General features: G+C 39.2%; 1 protein-coding gene across 1 annotated transcript in view; it reads left to right on the forward strand.

Moving 5' to 3' along the window:
- cd81a (CD81 molecule a) overlaps positions 1–14,182 on the forward strand; it is a 107,333-nt gene extending 93,151 nt beyond the window's left edge. The window contains exons 5-8 of the mRNA XM_060911771.1: positions 827–940; positions 5,123–5,215; positions 8,951–9,034; positions 12,128–14,182. Coding sequence (XP_060767754.1) covers positions 827–940; positions 5,123–5,215; positions 8,951–9,034; positions 12,128–12,190 — 354 coding nt within the window. The 3' untranslated portion in view covers positions 12,191–14,182. The remainder of the gene's footprint in view (positions 1–826; positions 941–5,122; positions 5,216–8,950; positions 9,035–12,127) is intronic.
- The last annotated feature ends 3,526 nt before the right edge of the window (positions 14,183–17,708 follow it).

Raw genomic sequence — 17,708 nt, forward strand, 5'->3', positions numbered from 1 at the left:
AAAAAAAAATCTTAACGGATTTACACGATTTGGAAAAATGACTTTTTCAGAACCGAAAAAAACAGAGCTTCCGGCTCAACGGTATTATTTTGAGAAATAAAACAGTCTTTGGATATACATTTGTTCATTTTTGCATACATATTACTCATTCTCTGCAGTGGTCTGAATTATTTGTTATTAAATAGTTAATGTAAGTAAGTAAATGTTAAGTCAAATTTACTACTTTAAAAAAACATTTTAAAAAAAATCGTGGGCGTATCGAATCGTGGGTCAAAAATCGCGATTCGAATCGTGAGTTGGGTGTATCGTTACAGCCCTAATATATGTGTGTGCGTGTGTGTACATAGCCAGTTTTTCTACTTGTAAGTGCAACACTGAGAACGTGTTAACCTACGTGCCTTCTTACATTTTCTCAGCGTGATAACTTAATTAGTTATGAATATTTTTGCCTCCATCGTTAATTGCTGCTTTGTTAAAGTAATGTATACATTTTCCTATCTCCTAATAGTTTTTCTATAGTAAATCGTATCCTTTTAGTAAGTAGGAGTTGGGTCGCAATTAGGACGAAAGTTCTGTTCCTTTCCCCATCACACCTCTCAGTTTAGTTTTTCTTTGGTAGATGTACGTGACGTTTTTTGGGCCTTTCAGTTTCTCAGTATTTTATTGTAAATTTGTGATGAAGCCATTAAACTAAACTAGACATGTCCAGATTGAAACATGATTCCACACACTTGTTGGAATGCACATCCCTGCTATGTTCACTTTACACTCGCAGACAGCAGCTTGCCAGCAGATATACTGAATCATGACCCTTCACTGCTTTCAGATTTCTAAAGATGTGATCGGCTTCTATGACACCGTGTATGACCAAGGCTCTCAGCTGAGCCCCGGCGAGAAGAGAGAAGCTGCGGCTGCTGTACTGAAGGTCTTCCACGAGACTGTGAGTTTACCAAACCGGTCACGTATTTTATACACCACGTTAATCATGTTGTACTCTACTTTTTATCAGAGGTGGACAGTAATGAAGTACATTTACCGGAGTAGTGTACTTAAGTACACTTTTTTGAGTATCTGTACTTTTTTTTGGAAGCTTCTGACTTTAACTTCACTACATTTGAAAGACAAATCTCGTACTTTTCACTCCACTACATTTCTGTCAAGTTACTCGTTACTATGAAGCAGCTTTGAAAGTGGACGTTTTGTTCTGTTCTTTTCTAAAACGTGATTGGTTTTCTGACAGGTGACACTGGGACAGACTATCAGTAATCACTAGGGTCAGGTCTCATCCATCGACTGTATAAAATCAAGTTCAGTAACTTCTCAGCAGTATTATTTGAATATGATCAGTTGATGGCAGAATGGAAGGAGTCGGTTCTTCTGGAGAATGCACACAGCCATGAACCCATGTTTCAGTTTTCTGAAAGGATTAAAGATTTGTTTCGTTTTAAATGTTTGCTTTGTTTGCCTAAAATGACCCACATCACAGCCTACAAAAACTCGCCATCCAACCTGCGGAAGCATATTGAGGTCTGTAAATGTCTCTTTCCAAGAGAAAGCTTGCAACGAAGTTGTCTGTGCTTTTCGAGCTAGCGATAACGTTGTAATAGCTGTGCAGTCTGGTTAGTCAAATGACTTTCTATGGATTTGCCCGCCAAGTTGCAGTAGCCTTGTCCACGGCTAACGTTAACACACAGCTAGTTAACTGGACACTGTTCGTTAGCATGTAAAAACGGAGTTACGCCAACATGACTAATGTTAACTTCTCTGAAGTGCTTTCAGAAATGTTTTAGCGTAATCTTGCCAAATAAACAGAATGTAGAAATCTTTCTTTTCTAGTAATATTTAGCGACCCAATATGATTTCGAGTTTGAAAAGTGTTTGCTAGCATGTCAGGTGGAGTTTCACTGACTAGCTAGTTTAAAGTTAAACCACCATGATGGCACAGCATGCGTTCGTTTTGTGGATTCACATTTCTGTCTTTGGTAACGGCATTGGGTTTTGTTAGCATTGTGGCAATAATACAACGATGCATTGACAGAAAATGTGTTTTTAAAAGCAAGTACTTCAATACTTTAAGTAAAAAATTGACTGTACAACTTTCACTTGTATCAGAGTAGCATTTAACCAGTGGGATCTGTACTTTGACTTAAGTAATGAAGTTGGGTACTTTGTCCACCTCTGCTTTTTATATACAACCCCGATTCCAAAAAAGTTGGGACAAAGTACAAGTTGTAAATAAAAACGGAATGCAATGATGTGGAAGTTTCAAAATTCCATATTTTGTTCAGAATAGAACATAGATGACACATCAAATGTTTAAACTGAGAAAATGTATCATTTAAAGAGAAAAATTAGGTGATTTTAAATTTCATGACAACAACACCTCTCAAAGTTGGGACAAGGCCATGTTTACCACTGAGACATCCCCTTTTCTTTTTACAACAGTCTGTAAACGTCTGGGGACTGAGGAGACAAGTTGCTCAAGTTTAGGGATAGGAATGTTAACCCATTCTTGTCTAATGTAGGATTCTAGTTGCTCAACTGTCTTGGGTCTTTTTTGTCGTATCTTCTGCTTTATGATGCGCCAAATGTTTTCTATGGGTGAAAGAGCTGAACTGCAGGCTGGCCAGTTCAGTACCCGGACCCTTCTTCTACGCAGCCATGATGCTGAAATTGATGCACTATGTGGTTTGGCATTGTCACGTTGGAAAACGCAAGGTCTTCCCTGAAAGAGACGCCGTCTGGATGGGAGCATATGTTGCTCTAGAACCTGGATATACCTTTCAGCATTGATGGGTCTTTCCAGATGTGTAAGCTGCCCATACCACACGCACTAATGCAACCCCATACCATCAGAGATGCAGGCTTCTGAACTGAGCGCTGATAACTTGAATCGTCCTTCTCCTCTTTAGTCCGAATGACACGGCGTCCCTGATTTCCATAAAGAACTTCAAATTTTGATTCGTCTGACCACAGAACAGTTTTCCACTTTGCCACAGTCCATTTTAAATGAGCCTTGGCCCAGAGAAGACGTCTGCGCTTCTGGATCATGTTTAGATACGGCTTCTTCTTTGAACTATAGAGTTTTAGCTGGCAACGGTGGATGGCACGGTGAATTGTGTTCACAGATAATGTTCTCTGGAAATATTCCTGAGCCCATTTTGTGATTTCCAATACAGAAGCATGCCTGTATGTGATGCAGTGCCGTCTAAGGGCCCGAAGATCACGGGCACCCAGTATGTTTTTCCAGCCTTGACCCTTACGCACAGAGGTTCTTCCAGATTCTCTGAATCTTTTGATGATATTATGCACTGTAGATGATATGTTCAAACTCTTTGCAATTTTACACTGTCGAACTCCTTTCTGATATTGCTCCACTATTTGTCGGCGCAGAATTAGGTGGATTGGTGATCCTCTTCCCATCTTTACTTCTGAGAGCCGCTGCCACTCCAAGATGCTCTTTTTATACCCAGTCATGTTAATGACCTATTGCCAATTGACCTAATGAGTTGCAATTTGGTCCTCCAGCTGTTCCTTTTTTGTACCTTTAACTTTTCCAGCCTCTTATTGCCCCTGTCCCAACTTTTTTGAGATGTGTTGCTGTCATGAAATTTCAAATGAGCCAATTTGGCATGAAATTTCAAAATGTCTCACTTTCGACATTTGATATGTTGTCTATGTTCTATTGTGAATACAATATCGGTTTTTGAGATTTGTAAATTATTGCATTCCCTTTTTATTTACAATGTGTACTTTGTCCCAACTTTTTTGGAATCGGGGTTGTATATACACGTAATCTGTTGCATGAGAGATAATTCAGGGTTGATTTTTGACAAAAATGTAAATATATGGTTATTAATTCTCAGATGTTCTATGATGCATTATGTATTTAAGTTATTCCATAAAATGAAGTTGTACATGAGCTGATAGCTGACGAGGCGCGTAGCGCTGAGTTGGCTATAAGCCATGTACAAGATTGTGGATATAAATCTTGTTCCACTCAGTCACTGGATTTTGAGAAACGGAGCATTTTTATTTTTTGCTAATTTGATAAATAAAAACTCTACAAAATGTCCAACAAAATCATTTACACTTGGAATGTAAACGAACCGGTGAAGTAACAGTAACTGTTTGTGAAAAATGCTATAATAATTCTTGAAAAATAAAAAGATATGTTCTTCCCATCGAATACTTTTATTCCATATTTTGTTGCCTTTTTTTATTTTTTGAGGTTTTGTTTTCAAGTAGTTTGTATTTCGTCCTCGGTTGGTTTAGCAACACGCTCTGCCATTTTGTTGTTCTTTTGGGTTTTTTTTTGGCAGTTGGTGCATTACTGCCACTGACTGGGCTGGAGTGTGGAGCAGGAGATATTTGTGTGTGGGGGAGCTATACTCTGTTATTTCTGTTTCTTTTAAATACTTGATAGTGATGTACCTGACTTGATGTGCTCTGCCATTTTGTTTTTCTATCCTTGCGATATATGAGCTGATAGCCTAGTAGTAGAGTAGCCAATCAGAGCATGCGATTTGCTCAAATCCAGTGAATGGTGGATAGAATAAATCCAGTGTACAGGTTTGCTAACAAACTGCCAGCAGAACGGTAGTATTGCATTTATTTTATTGTCTACAAAAATATTTTTCAGTGTAAGAGCTAAAATTAAACACACAAACACCTTATAAAACAAAGGAGGAAAGAAACATTTAAAATCCTTCAAGATTTTAACATCAATTAGCTGCTTCCAGTCAGTTTGTAATTATACAAAAGGGGGGGTGGGTGGTATCATGATCTCACAGTAAGATTTTGAGATTTCATTTGGTTTTTGCTTCATTTAGTGGCTTTAAGAAAACTAAAAGCAGCACTCGTTATTTTGATGCTGTACTTCCAGCAGTATTTAACACAACTCGGACACGTGCGCACAATTTTATTAAAAATGAGCATCTCTAATAAAGGAATCACCATCTTTGTTTTGTCTGAAGCATTTATTTCTCAAGCTGTTACAAGATATAATATTTGACTCTAACGCTTCTTGTGCTGGCCAGTCCTTGCATGGTTGGATTGGTTTTTAACGGTGTGACACGTTGACCTTTTTCTATATAAAACGTGCTGTTTCTCTGCCTTTCAGCTGCAATGCTGTGGCAAGAGTGGGATTAACTCTGCTTTGACTGGCTGGTTGACTGATCTGTGCCCTAAAAAGGATAGCCTGGCCGTCAATCAGGTAAGCCCTAACCAAGTCAAGTCTGTATTTTGTTTAGCACGTTTAACAATCGGCATTGTCACAAAGCAGCTTTACAGAAAAATAAAGATTTTAAACATAAGAACTAATAAATTTATCCATACACAATTTATTCTTTAGGCCTTAGGTCTTTTCTTAAAGTGCCATTCCACCATTGGATGTATTCTTTGGCATAAAATACAATATATTTTGACAACATGTATAAATGGTATCACTAGATAGAGAAATCTTTTAGCTTCAAAATGATATATCAAACACAATTTTTTGACAACTATATTAATTTTGCGACCAAAGTCACCTACCCTTTTAATTTCCGCGCGTGATGTCATCGGCAGGTTCCCCTTCTTGTGTACCACGTGACGTGTGACGTGGCACAGATTATCAGCAATGGCGGATAGAACGCGATAAAAATAATACCAATAAATCTAGCTAATACCAATAAATCTAGCTAACTGAAAGATTAACTCAAAATTTTTCGCAATTTTTTTGGCCCCCATATACGAGGAGAAATGACTCTCTCACTTTGGGGGTTTCCTGGTCTAAAAATAGACCGACATGTGGTACACAAGAAGGGGAACCTGCCGATGACCTCACGTTTCACTACCGCGCGGAAATTAAAAGGGTAGGTGACTTTGGTCGCAAAATTAATATACTTGTTGTCAAATTATGTTTGATATATCATTTTGAAGCTAAAAGATTTCTCTGTCTAGTCATGTTGTCATAAAATATATTGTATTTTGTGCCAAAGAATACAGCCATTGGTTGAATGGCACTTTAAAGTGAACGTAATGCCCCTCAACCACCCTATTCATTCATTCATTCATTCATTCATTCATTCCTCCCTCTCCTTTTCTCTCCCCTGTACAAAGCAACACTGATTATGTTGATTGACCGTGTGTTTTTGAACCATAGCTGATCCAAAAGGCCATAAATTGATGGAAAATCAATAAGATCAACCGATTTTCACAGAATCTGCCGAGACTGAACCGGAAGATCGCAAAGGGGTGCGGGACATCACGCGTGTAACAATTCGGGTATCAATTTCATTCATGTGCACAGCATTGGTGAGACCAGTCCCGATATGGAATCACGTTTTGGAAAGAATTGGAAAGAATTCTTGTGTCTGATTAAGGGGCAAATGATCATTAAGGATATTCTGGAGTAAATGGTTATCTTTTCAAGCCCCCAAGACAAGAAACTGCCAGTTCACGACAGTCTTTCTCTGTAGCATGTGTGAGATGGATGGAGAGAGAGATGTACAGAACGCGGTGGTTACCTTTCATCATGTTTTCCTGAACAAAACTAAAAACAAATCGAGTCTTGCTGTATTGCAATCTGAGAGCATTTAACACATTTCAGTTAATAATTAATGATCGTACGCGTTTTTCTTCCTGTTAAAGTGCATCAGATATGATGAGATCGGATGTCGGGAGTGTGTAAGTGTTGCTCATAATCCTGCGTCTGGTGCGATAATGGGGGAATCGACAAACTGTCCATATGTCCGATCAAATGTAATTTATTAAATAAATGGGTTTCTTTTTGCTCCAGTAATTCCCATGTGGTCGTTCTGGTGGTGGTGGTGAACACTTGATGAATCAGATTTATTATTCGTAGGCGACATGAAATCTGCGTGCTTCGTTTGCACAAACTTCACCCAGTCGCTTTAGATAAGTGTAATTTCTCAGAAACTTGTGAACTGAATGTCCTCTTGTATATGAATTTGAACATCCAAACACAACGCAGTGCTTTCCCATCGTTATTTTTTTTTAACTTGGTTTTTATTTCAGTTTCATTCAAAATCATGTATACTAGGGCTGTAACGATATGCAAATCGAAATCGCGATACGCAGAGCCACGATCCGTATCGCGATACAAGAAGGCAGAATCGCGGTACACCCTTTCAAACTTCTCCTCAGCCCAAAAACAGAGGCGCTTCCAAACTTCAATTTATGAATACTTTACTTTTTATTTAAATTACATTTTAAACTTGCTTAAATTACTTTTATTTTTTTATATCTATTAGTAAGTTGTTTTTTCGCCGACCTGCGACAATCTTCTGCGAGTCACGCAACGTCCACACTCGCCACTGGCAGAGCATTCATTTCTTTTAAGCGGTCGCCATTCTGGTTGCGACGCGGGGAGCGAATCTGTAAACAAGCAGCTCATTGGCTGGCTAGGTGTGCCACAAGCCAATCACAATCACTTGACCGGAAAGGCATGCAGTGTTGCCAGATTGGGCAGGTTTAGGTGCTTTTTGGCAGGTTTTGAACATATTTTGGGGTGGAAAACGTTAGCAATATCTGGCAACACTGAAGGCATGTCTGCTTGGGCGGAAGCCTTCTGCGGCAGTTACATTTTGACACGCGAGCAATGTTTCACCATAAAAATTCTGTAATTTCCATCTGTTTTCCGCGATCACAGAAAATCATTGGCCCTATGAGAGTGAGAGAGCCACCCCCCCAAAAAAAATCTTAACGGATTTACACGATTTGGAAAAATGACTTTTTCAGAACCGAAAAAAACAGAGCTTCCGGCTCAACAGTATTATTTTGAGAAATAAAACAATCTTTGGATATACATTTGTTCATTTTTGCATACATATTACTCATTCTCTGCAGTGGTCTGAATTATTTGTTAAATAGTTTAAGTAAGTAAATGTTAAGTCAAATTTACTACTTTAAAAAAACATTTAAAAAAAAATCGTGGGCGTATCGAATCATGGGTCAAAAATTGCGATACGAATCGAATCGTGAGTTGGGTGTATCGTTACAGCCCTAACAGAATCATATTAATCATAACTGCTGTTTGTCAATACACATGGTAGCAATTATGATACAACAAAGGAGACGGAGACTATAATGACAAAGAAAAATATAAAATAAAACGAAAGATAAAAGAAATAGAATTAAAAAAAAATCAGATTAATAATATAGATCGGATTCATATTGTATGGGTTCCTCACTATAACAGTATACCCATGGTAGGGCTCCACTTTCTAGTGAAATATATCTTTTTGAAGTCTCAGGGAATGTTATTTGTTCCATTTGATATATTTCCTTTATTTTTTCCGTGCACATATTGTATGTTTGAGGGTCAGGCTTCAACCACCTTACTGTAATGCATTTAATTGCTGTTGCTAGCAGTATTTGTAAGAGAGATTATTTTTTTTTTGGCTCTTCCTTCAGTGCCTCTTGGTAGTGGACCTAGTAGAGCCACCATTGGGTCCATTGGATTATTTCCACCAAATACTTTGTTTCAAACACCTCCTCCCAGACCGTTTCAGGCATAACTAAAGTATGTGGATCTGATTGCCAGTGTATGAGCCGCAGTTTCTCCAGCATTTATTTGAGCGCCATTGTTATTTTTGGAAGATTCCAACAGCAATATCCAATTTCAGCGAGTAAACAAGCACGGAGTCACATGAACCGAAATTACCCAGATAATCAGGGTTCAATGTGTGATTTCATGCGAGATTAGCCCTGGGGCGAGGCTGCCTTTTTCCGGGATCCGGAAACCGCGATTTATCAATTTAGTTTTGTGCTTGATGATAAAATATTATTTTTCCTCTGCTTTATTAATTAATTTCGGTTGTTACTAATGATATTCATTTTAAAGCTTTACATACACTTTAAAATGATCATCCTGTAAGTCTCTGGACTTGTCCGTGTTTATCGGAACAATTCATGTGTCTGACCAAACCTGTGTGTTCTTCCGCAGAACTGTCACTCCAAAATCAAAGAGCTCTTCAGTGAAAAGATCTACCTGATTGGCATTGCCGCTTTGGTTGTTGCTGTCATCATGGTGAGTGATTTTCAGCCTGACTTTGCTGTCGCAAACAAAAATCACACGTCTTAAAAGGACTCATTCGGAGTGAGTTGAGATCAGCAGCCTTTGAAATGCAAAAAAAGTGTTACTAAGCTAATCGATGTAATAAAAATGTGCTTCTTAGCTCAGGCTCACTTGAATATTTGTTTGTGACTCCGTTTTCTACACGAGTCTGGATCGATGATGTAAAAGTCATTTTCTTTACTCGAGTCGTAGGTTATAGAATTTGGTGAGGGTTTATGGTGTGAAGGTAAAGGTTGAGAAATCATATGATATGATGCCACAGCCATCCGGTGCTCTCAGGGTAGGAGGGATGGTGTTCAACACTCGCCAGTCATGAGAATCTGAGTGTTCATGCATGAGGCAGATGGCACTTTCCTCTGAGGAAGATGGTAGATACTTTCCTCTGCCCTGTGATGCAGCAGTTTGAAAAGATGTAGTATTTCGGAGGAAGCACCTATTAACATTCATCCTCCCTGGGTGGGTAGCTGTCGGATGATGGTGGAAAGCCGGCTGTTGTTTAAAGTGCATATTCTGGACCAATTTTTTTTTTTTTTTGTATGTCCCTTAGGGCTGCTCGATATTGGAAAAAATCAATATCACGATTTTTTCAGTAAATATCGATATCGCGATTTTTAAAACGATATTTATACACCTTTTTTTAAAGCCCTGATCATCAACACCTGAGGCACCGGGCCACATTTTTATAGTACAGGCCTCATAGGCTACCTGTCAACCCTTCCCGTTGTACCCTGAAACGCCTTTTACTTAAACTATTTACTGTGCAAGCGCGTACTTTGCATAGGTCCTATAGCCTGCACAAGGCTCACGTTCTCCTCACTCAACATTTCCGATCACAGAGGATGGAGCCAGCGCTGGCATTACCAGTGATTACTGCGTAACGTCCACACTGGCTCATAGCCAGCCAAGGATAAAATCTCTCTCATACACACACACAACAACGTAAGCTTGTGTGTTGTTAAGACACCAACATTAAACACGCACAATATAGAGACAAGTCCTTAAGAATTAACATACATGAAAATAGGCTTCTCTTCCTTCATCTTCCAAATGTGGACACCGCTATCTTTTTGGCATGTCAGCATTGAAATACCATTTGCAGAGATATTTCACTCGCCATTAAGAAAAGTAAAAGCAACACATGATTAGGGCTACATGATTAGCAGGGGGACACCGTTTTAAGCGCACGGAATTTTAAAAACAATGTAATTACATCTGAGTCCGTCTACATCGCGCAATAAACCCGTCCTTAGCAGAACCTACTTCAAAGCATGATGCTAGCTGCAGATGCACAAGTCAAAATCAAATGAACCCAACATGCCGCGGCGGGCAACATTAATAACCAAATTGCCTTACCTTAAAACGCTGCCTTGACCACAGGACGACTCGCAATTATTCCACTTAAATCCACACGGTTTAACACATCTAACACAGCTAGCAAGCTGGATATGTGCTAATATTGTTGTGCTTGTTTTCTTCCGTAGATGCCATTTTTACATTACCCAGTCCCACATCCAAAAATATGATGTAAATATATGTTAATTGTATTATTATAACTATTAGCAAGCAAATCAAACAACATATTAAGAAATCAATATATCAAATCACCCGACACGTATGAAAACAGAAGAACTGATTTTTTACTGTTGCGGAGATATCGCGGGAGTAGAATGGATGACGTATGCAAGGCTACGGTGTGCCTTAGGGGACAGAAGGGTTTGTTTTACCTTACTGTCACGTCAATGTTATTGTTGTTTTATTGCCATTGTAGAAATATTGTGCACGTCCCTTTCGACAAATGACAAAAAATCGTTTCATATCGATATTATGAATTTTGATATCGTTTGACACCAATATCGATATCGTGATAAAAATACGATATATTGCACAGCTCTAATGTCCCTTTACACACTCATCCAGAAGGGTAATTTTGCACAAGGCCATCTGTCTAAAGCAGAAAAAAATAAAATAACAAAACGCGTCTGAAAAAAATCCCAAGGGAGTCTGGAGCCAGATTCGTGACGTTATCTGCGGAAGCGCCAGCAGGCTGCGCGAGCTTTGTACGGTTTCAGTGCACAGCCTGTGTAGACCAAGCGCTCCCATTTCTCTCTCGTTGTCCGGTCTTTTGGAAAACAATGGGTACTAATCCCATCAAGATTGGTGTTGCTACACCCTCCTACGATACATCTGTTAACCATTTTAATAATTGCGCGATAACGAAGAAATTTACAGAAAACCACTAGGTTTTCTCATAAACAAACCAGTGCTGACGTAGGATTCAGAGGGAGGCGTCCCGCACGCGACGTCACGAAAATCAATGTCATCTCATTATCTGTAGCCGCTTTATCCTGTTCTACAGGGTCGCAGGCAAGCTGGAGCCTATCCCAGCCGACTACGGGCGAAAGGCGGGGTACACCCTGGACAAGTCGCCAGGTCATCACAGGGCTGACACATAGACACAGACAACCATTCACACTCTCATTCACACCTACGGTCAATTTAGAGTCACCAGTTAACCTAACCTGCATGTCTTTGGACTGTGGGGGAAACCGGAGCACCCGGAGGAAACCCACACGGACACGGGGAGAACATGCAAACTCCACACAGAAAGGCCCTCGCCGGCCACGGGGCTCGAACCCGGACCTTCTTGCTGTGAGGCGACAGCGCTAACCACTACACCACCGTGCCGCCCCGAAAATCAATGTTTCCCAGGAAATCCAAACCAATTTGTCTCAAATGGCTTGATTTCAACTGAATTTTTCTGGTATTGTGCAAGGAAAAAAAAATTGCACAAAATGTGACCGATATTTGACCAAAGTTTAATATAAAATAGGAGAATTACATTGATCTTGCACCTGAATTTACCCGTGATATGCACTTTAACATGTATAAAAGCTGTACAAGATTTGCAACCTTTTTTTTTTAAGCATTAATATTACTCATGAGGAAAGTTTTACTATGATCTAATTGTCCATGCTAGTCTGCCTTTGTGAGCCTTTCTATATTGAATGATTATAATTATTATTATTTTTTTTTAAATATCTAAAGATCTTCGAGATGATCTTCAGCATGGTGCTCTGCTGCGGAATCCGAAACAGCCCTGTATACTGAAAGACAACTGGGTGAAGCAGGTTGTTGGTGTGTGGCATCTGGAGATACCAGCCAATGAAATTGAAGGAAAACTTATTCTCCTGTTTAATTTTTGTATCTACCCTAATTTCCTTATGTAGTTATTTTGTCTTAAGGAACAAATGATTTTATTCTCTGGTGTTTTTCTTTTGTGTATATATACTTTGTCACTGTCTGCAGTTGTGTATGCTGCATGTGCATTCTTGTGGTGACATTGACTACGTAGACAGTGGCAAACTTGGACAGAATTATTAGATGCTTATACATACATACACACACACACGTACATAATTTAAAATCAAATTGGATATGTAAAACACATTGGCCATTTACGTTCTGTTTTCTGTAGTAATGTTAAAAGTAAGAATAATTACTATTGCTTTTGGATTCTTTTATTATGTACGTAAGACTTTATTCATTTCTTATGTATGTTTAAAAAAAAAAAAACTGTATATATTTGCAGCCATTTGGCTTTCCAGCATGGATATTGTAATCGAATAGCCCTATGGACCTTCTTTTCTGAATGTGCTTATACGTTTTTCTCAAAGTCAACCACTAAGAAACAGTATTAGTGAAAAATAAAGAAGGTCAGACCTTAAAACATGAATACTGAAGTTTCATTCTTGTACCTTGGTGTAGCCTAAATATGTAATGCCATGTAGCCTTGGCTTCCTTCGTGCCATACGTTGCAGGCCAGCCAACGGCTAGAACCATAACCGTTGCAAGCATGACCGTGCTCTGAAATCCTAGCAAGTCGTCTTTAGAAATAAAATAAAATATGTCCTCTAATGCTAACGCCGTGACTAACGTTTGCCCGCATGTTGTCCGCTGAGGAATGTTGGAAACCAGTAAAATGATTCGCGTAGGTATGCCTCGATCACTGGAGTTCCTCTGACCTCTGACCCCAAGCCACCCTTATGCTCTGACTAACCCAAGCCAAAGCTTTTATATGCACCTCCCAGCCTTATTGATAGAATCTCCTGTCCTTCAGAAACTGAGACTGCATTATCTAGTATGTCCTGTTGATTCCTAGTGGAATTTTTTCCTCGTATATTGTACTCTGTATCCATTTGATGGAATGCTGTGCTTTTAAAATAAAGAAAAAAAAGAAAAAAAAGGTGGGGGGGCGATAAGAGTTTTTCTTCATAGTAACTCCTTTGCCAAATCTTCTGACATGCTGGGGGTTGTTTAACAGTGTCAAAGCATAACAAAATCAGTCTGCTGAGTGTACTGTAAGGCTGTGGTGTGAGTGTGTGTTTGATGTGCTGATAGTAAAGCCTATTGGAAAAAAAAAAATCTAGTATTTAGGAGTAAACCTCACTGCCACTGCCAGTAACTGTACCTCTTCTCTCCACAAGGTGTCGCCCAAATACATTTTTAAGAGCAAAAACACTCGTTTCTTGACACTTCATAATCTTTGGTTAATTCCTCTGCTGTCACTTGAGGAAATACACTTATAATATTCACTACATAAAAGTAATACACTCCTTCAGTCATCTACATTTATTTTAACCCAACGCGCGCGCACACCATTTACATTGTTTCCTACATACAAGCTGTAACTGTCACTTAATGCCTATGCTGATATGCTGATCAAATGTCTTGTAATATGTACAGCTATATATTATTGTACTAATGACTATGTAAAGGCATTGTGATATCATTTTTTTTTTCCTGGTACTTTGTTAAATAAAGGACAGAGTTTAGAGTGAAAGCCAGCCAGGCCTTTGGGATCCTTGCAGGCCAATAGAAGTCGTCAGACATCAGCTGGATGATAACGGTTAAGAAATACATGAGGGATGATGGAATCTGTAATTGAGCTTCCATTGAAACAGTTTTTGTTTTTCCGTTCAGCGGGACCCAATGATGACTCTCACTCTGATCTCTGTCCTGGTTCACCTGATTTTATATAGTTTTGGTTCCATTTTTTTCCCCCCCAAATACTTAGGGATTAAATGTATTTTACAAATAAAATGTCTGTCATGTGTTCATTTCAAGTGCGAATCGCAGACTATAGGTACACTATATATTTAAGTTATTCCACGAAATCGAGTCGTACATGAGCTGATAGCCGACAAGGCGCATAGCACCGAGTTGGCTATCAACCATGTACGATGAGATTGAGTGGGATAACGGTTTTATTCTATCCACATTCATTGGATTTTGAGAAACGGCATTTTTATTTTTTGAAAATTCGATAAATTTTATACAAAACGTCCGACAAAATTTCCGCTTAGAATATAAACAAACTGGTGAAATGACAGTAGCAATTTGTAAAAAATGCAACAATTCTTGAAGAAAAAAAGATTGTTCTATCAAATACTTTTATTCCATATTTTGTTGCTTTTTGTATTTTTTGGGGTGTTTTCAAGTAGTTTTTATTTCGTCCTCAGTTGGTTCGGCCATTTTGTTTTTAGCCACTCATTGTATATAAGCTGATATCCTAGTAGTAGATTAGCCAATCAGTGTGTGATTGCTCATATCCAGTGAATGTGGATAGAATAAAGCCAAATGAATGTGGTCACCTGACCATCACACTTGCACATGCTTATTGAACATCCTGTTCCAAAGTTGGCCCTTCTTTGCGGTAATAACAGCTTCCAATTTTTTGTGAAGGCTTTCCATTTAGAATTTGTATTATTAATGAGGTTTGGGACTGAGGAGGCACGCAGTCGGTGTTCCAGTTCGTCCCAAAGGTATTCAGTGGGGTTGAAGTCAGGGCTCTGTACAGACCACTTAATTTCTTCCACACCAACCTGGGTGACGCGTAGAGCTCACTTTGTGCACAGGGGCATCGTCATACTGGAACAGGTTTGGGACTCTAGTTCAACTGAAGGAAAATGTTCATACTACAGAATGTGAAGACGGTCTACACAATGGTGCGCTTTTAACGCTGTGGTAGCAGTTTGGGGAAGAACAACATATGGGTGTGATTATAAGGAGTCCACATACTTTTGGCCATATAGTATATACTCACTGCTGGTTTTAACAGAGAATGAGATGTATTTATAATATGTAGATAACGTAGGATCAAATAGGCTAAGACCTCATTATAATTATTAGATTTAAGGCCTAAGCAGTTGCTTTATGTGGACATCTTGAAGTTAACTTTGTCAATTCTGCCATATGTACAGAACAGATGGGATTGAAATGCTTCTCCCAGATCCTTGGTGTAAACATACAAGTACACAAAATGAGTATAAAAAGTGCAAAAATTATTTGTCCAAGTAATCAAATGCAGTTAAAGAAAGGTGCACACAAGTAGAAATGGGGCAAATAGAGTAAATAGTGCAAACAGCTGAAAGTGAAAAGTGAATTAATTTCATTTCAAAGTAAAATGCTTTCAGATTAAATTTAAAAATGTATCGATGCAAATAGGGGGGAAAATATAATTAAAAATCCTGTTTACTTGAAACTTGGCTATAATAAGAGTCCTGATGTTGAGTCAACAATCACAACAGCTTTTCCTTCTTTTGTTCGTCCATCCATCCATCATCTGTAGTCTCTTATCCTGTCCTACAGGGTCGCAGGCAAGCTGGAGTCTATCCCAGCTGACTACGGGCGAAAGGCGGGGTACACCCTGGACAAGTCGCCAGGTCATCGCAGGGCTGACACATAGACACAGACAACCATTCACACTCTCATTCGGTCAATTTAGAGCCACCAATTAGCCTAACCTGCATGCCTTTGGGGGAAACCCACGCGGACATAGGGAGAACATGCAAACTCCGCACAGAAAAGCCCTCGTTGGCTGCTGGGCTCGAACCCAGGACCTTCTTGCTGTGAGGCAACAGTGCTCACCATGCCACCCCCTTCTTTTGTCAATTCTGGGAAATATGTTGAAATTGTCTGTGGTAATGATGCATAAATTTTATAAATGGGGAGGATAAGTTTTAAAAAAGCTGGAATCTTTCTTTAATTTCTTCACCCCTTCTATTCATGATCAGGATATATAATTGGTTTGTCAGTTGTTTAGTGTGCACTCCTACTTGTTTTAAATTCCAGAAGAGATGTTGGGTTTTAAAAATGTTGTCATGAAGTTTTAGTTTCTCTAAACTATACACATTACCCTGAAGTGAACTCTGAAGAGGAGGAAACCTTAAAAAAAAAAAAAAGTTTCTCAGGACTGTGAATCACGGAGAGCCTTTTGTAAGGAACAGTGGATGCTGACCAGCATGGTGGCTTGTCACATTTATGGGCTGGGCGTATCTGACTGAGCAGTCAAGTACAGGGCTTTACTGAGCAACCTTTTTTATTTAAGGAACAAAGACTTCTTAGTTCTCCTTTCAAATAGAGAGAATTGCAGGGGGGACAGATTCAAACAAATCTGACTTAATTTAAGGCTAGAAGAAGTATACAAATGTGTAAGTATTCCAGAAAAGCTTCACATTAGCTCAGTCAAACTGCTTTCACACCATTTTACAGAAATGTATCCTTCAAAATCCTGATTTTTGCAACCTTCACCCCACCCCCTGGTTTCCTCAACTCCACATTAAGATGGGTTTCTGCCTGGTTTCGTTTCACTTACTATTGCTCTCCCACACACCCATCATCTTTTGAGATTTATAATGAGGAGAAGGGAGGGATGATGTCATCTGTTTTTGAGTGGGTATGGTTGAGTTCCTCCTTTTTCACACTGTTGATAAAGGAGTCACCTTAGAAACAAAGAAAAGAGAAACTAAACAGATAAACTGGAGAAGAAATAACCAAATAACTAAGAAAAAATAAGGCTCTTGGATAGTTAAAGGTTCTTAGCAGAGTTCTAGTGGAAACCTTGTTCATAGGAGGTCTTCTGTAAAGTTCGAAATAGAAACTAACTATCCAGCAAACTATTAAAGAACTTCTTTACTCGTTTTACGTTACAGGCATTTAGTAGACACTCACATCTAGAACGATGTACAACAAGGGGGTACATGACACAGTGCTCCCGGAGCAGCAAGAGTTGAGGGCCTTGCTCAAGGGCCCGGCAAGGATCAGTAACATATAGCCTTAACTACTGAGCCACCACTGCCCTATATTTCAACTCTGTTGAGTTTCCCTTTTCTTTGTTTTTAAGGTGGTTTCCTTACCGTCAATGTGAAAAAGATCAGAAACTAATGTAAAATTGGGGGGGAAAGTAAAGATGGAAATATATTTCAAAAAATAAAAAGGGATATTTATGGATAGTTACTGGTTCTTTGCATACTAACGGGATTGTATTTGGAAAACTCTTTAAAGCTACATGGCCTTTCGATCTCATAAAATCGGTGAAATTTAGTTCCCTCTGAAATTTGGTCATTGTATGTTGTTTATTTCTACAATATCTCAAAAAACAAAGTATCAGGCCAGGGCGGCACGGTGGTGTAGTGGTTAGCGCTGTCGCCTCACAGCAAGAAGGTCCTGGGTTCGAGCCCCGGGGCTGGCGAGGGCCTTTCTGTGTGGAGTTTGTATGTTGTCCGCGTGGGTTTCCTCCGGGTGCTCCGGTTTCCCCCACAGTCCAAAGACATGCAGGTTAGGTTAA

This window comes from Neoarius graeffei, chromosome 27, assembly GCF_027579695.1.
Source record: "Neoarius graeffei isolate fNeoGra1 chromosome 27, fNeoGra1.pri, whole genome shotgun sequence".
Lineage (NCBI taxonomy): Eukaryota > Metazoa > Chordata > Actinopteri > Siluriformes > Ariidae > Neoarius > Neoarius graeffei.